This window comes from Myotis brandtii, unplaced genomic scaffold (genome assembly GCF_000412655.1).
Source record: "Myotis brandtii unplaced genomic scaffold, ASM41265v1 scaffold539, whole genome shotgun sequence".
Classification (NCBI taxonomy): domain Eukaryota; kingdom Metazoa; phylum Chordata; class Mammalia; order Chiroptera; family Vespertilionidae; genus Myotis; species Myotis brandtii.
In genome coordinates, this window is record NW_005369984.1 from 269,329 (window position 1) to 272,448 (window position 3,120).

Here is a 3,120-nt window from a genome sequence, read left to right on the forward strand (position 1 = left end):
GGGGCTCCGGGGGCCGGGCCGGCTCTTCCGCCTCCCAGCTCTGCCGGCCACTGGCCCTCACAGTAGACGTCTTCCAGCTTTTCCCTCGAGTTAAAAACAACCCGCCAAGGTCCAGATGGGACTGTTCGGAGCTGAGGAATGTCATGAAATTCCACTGCAGTCACATCGTTCTCGCATTTCACGGGTGGGGTTGGGTGTGAGTCCCTTGCCTTGTTTCCATGACCTGAGTCAGTGGCCACGGCTCCTTCCCTTCCTGTCCCCGACGTGTACTGGGACCAGCTGTGGTGGCCGGGGGAGGGGAGGCCTGTGGGAGGGAGGGGCCCTGGCTCACGCCGCTCCCCCCAGATCCTGGAGCGGCTGAACAAGATGTGCGGCGTCGGGGAGCAGATGAGGAAGAAGCAGCAGCGGCTGCTCAAGAACATGGATGCCCACAAGGTCATGCTGGACCTGCTGCAGATCCCCTACGACAAGGTGACCCCAACTTCTGCCCAGCTTCACCCTGAACTCCGACCCAGCCCAAACCACTACTCCCCAGTGCTGACCTCACCATACTCACCGGGACCTGTTCCCGACACACCTGACCCCTCAATAGCATCTCAACCTTTGACCCTCTGCCTTCATCCTGATCCACTTTGACCTTGATTTGACCCCAGCCCCACTCTGATTCTTGACCCTGACCCCAGCTTCTGTCTTCTTCTTTGGTCTAATCCTGATCATTTCTTTTTTTTTTTTTTTTTTTTTTATCCCACAAAAAAATAACCACCTCCTCACACCACATACAGCTATTACACACTTGAACTAGGACAAGCATTTTTTTTTTTTTTTTAATCCTGATCATTTCAGCTTCATCTTCACTTTTGACCCTCAGCCTCTCCCTGACCCATAATGTCAACTCAGCCTCATCCTGCTCCTGACTTTGGCTCCTCACCCTACTCGCCCCCCCCACCCGGCCCCTGATTCCAAACTTAGCCCCATCTCAGTCTTTGACCTTTCCACCCCTCACCTTGGCTGACCTTGATCTTTTAAAAAATATATATTTTTATTGACTTCAGGGAGGAAGGGGGAGAGAGAGAGAGGAAGAGAGAAAGAGAGAAACATCAATGATGAGAGAGAATAATAATTGATCAGCTGTCTCCTGCAGGCCCCACACTGGGGATCAAGCCCACAGCCCAGGCATGTGCCCTGACCAGGAGTCGAACCATGACCTCCTGGTTCATAGGTCGACGCTCAACCACTGAGCCACGCCAGCTGGGCTGGCCTTGGTGTTGATATGTCTCAAGCCTCACCCTGACTCTTGACCCTGACATCATCCCAGTGTTCTCCTGACCTTGACCCCTTAGCCTTGCTCCCCCACTCCAGCCTCCTCTCACCCTGTGCCCCTCACATGGCCATATCCTGACCTGGAGCCCCAGCTTTCACCTGAACCCAAGCCCTGACCACCCCCCACCTGTGCTCCTGTGAGCGCGCAGCACCCTCTCCCCTCTGTGCTCCTGTGAGCGCGCAGCACCCTCTCCCCTCTGTGCTCCTGTGAGCGCGCAGCACCCTCTCCCCTCTGTGCCCAGGGCGATGCCAAGATGATGGAGATCCTGCGCTACACACACCAGTTCCTGCAGAAGTTCTGTGCGGGGAACCCCGGCAACCAGGCCCTGCTGCACAAGCACCTGCACCTCTTCCTCACGCCCGGGGTGAGGGGCGGGGCAGGCGGGGTGGCTGCCTGGACCCGCCCTGACCTCGGACGGACGCCTGCACCCAGCTCCTGGAGGCCGAGACCATGCAGCACATCTTCCTGAACAACTACCAGCTGTGCTCGGAGGTCAGCGAGCCGGTGCTGCAGCACTTCGTGCACCTGCTGGCCACCCACGGGCGCCACGTGCAGTACCTGGACTTCCTGCACACCGTCATCAAGGCCGAGGGCAAGTACGTCAAGAAGTGCCAGGACATGATCATGACTGAGGTGAGGGGGGCCAGGGGCTCATGGGACTCGGGGTGGCCACAGAGAGGGGCTCGGATGGCGGGACGCAGATGTGGGCGGCCACGGAAGGAGCTCTGGGTGCTGGGTGTGGAGGGGCCGCAGAGTCAGGCGGAGCAGAGCTCGTGCGGGGCCAGGAGAACTCAGACAATGGGCTTGAACGCAGACACTGTCATTTCTTATCGTTGACTTACAAGTCCTCACGCCCCCGTGTGCCGAGGACCTGGTGTCCCCGGGGAGTCAGTGGAGTATGAGTTTGGGGGTGGGGACATGGACTCTGGGGTGGGGGACACGGACCATGTCCTTTGCACTTGTTGCCAGGCCCCAGCATGTGGCACATAGTAGGTACTCAGTTCACACCTGATGGCTGAAGGCATGGAGGGTGGGGGCCGCCTCCATTGGGCTTCGTCCAGCGCAGGGCGGGCCAGGGAGAGGAGCCCCACTGGCGTGCGCTCAGGGAACTTGGTAAGGACACGCGTGTGCGGGGTGTGCTGTGTCGTGCCGTCATCCATCGCTGGTGCATTACTGTGGGCAACGTAATCGCTCACATGAGGAGACGCAGCATGTGCCCTCGACGCTTTACATCACACGCCGTGGGAACACGGGAGAGAGGCGTGAGCTGGGCGGGGGTGGGATTACAAAGGGCTTCCTGGAGGAGGCGCCTCTGAGACCAGCCCAAGTGAGGCATCTTTTCCCAGTGAAAGAGGGGGAGCTTTCCGGGCCCAGGGTTCAGTGTCCCTGATGGCCGGGGAGGGTTTCCTGAGTGTCGAGTAAGTGCAGGAGGGGGTGGCCCCGGGCCCGCTGGACCGAGGGTTCCGACACGTGCCCCCCCGCCTGCAGCTGACCAACGCAGGAGATGACGTGGTCGTGTTCTACAACGACAAGGCCTCGCTGGCCCACCTGCTGGACATGATGAAGGCCGCCCGGGACGGCGTGGAGGACCACAGCCCGCTCATGTACCACATCTCCCTGGTGGACCTGCTGGCCGCCTGCGCCGAGGGCAAGAACGTCTACACGGAGATCAAGTGCACCTCCCTGCTGCCCCTGGAGGACGTGGTGTCTGTGGTGACCCACGAGGACTGCATCACGGAGGTGGCTGCGTCCACGCGGGAGCTGACGGGGAGGGCGCGGGGGCAGGGCGGCTGCAGGGA

The 3,120-nt window shown here is 60.2% G+C and overlaps 1 protein-coding gene across 1 annotated transcript in view; it reads left to right on the forward strand.

Annotated features, from left to right (window-relative positions):
- The window catches only part of ITPR3 (inositol 1,4,5-trisphosphate receptor, type 3), a 58,475-nt gene that overhangs the window by 33,779 nt on the left and 21,576 nt on the right, over nucleotides 1–3,120 (forward strand). Inside the window, exons 27-30 of the mRNA XM_014549211.1 lie at nucleotides 342–471; nucleotides 1,563–1,685; nucleotides 1,754–1,954; nucleotides 2,810–3,115. Coding sequence (XP_014404697.1) covers nucleotides 342–471; nucleotides 1,563–1,685; nucleotides 1,754–1,954; nucleotides 2,810–3,115 — 760 coding nt within the window. The remainder of the gene's footprint in view (nucleotides 1–341; nucleotides 472–1,562; nucleotides 1,686–1,753; nucleotides 1,955–2,809; nucleotides 3,116–3,120) is intronic.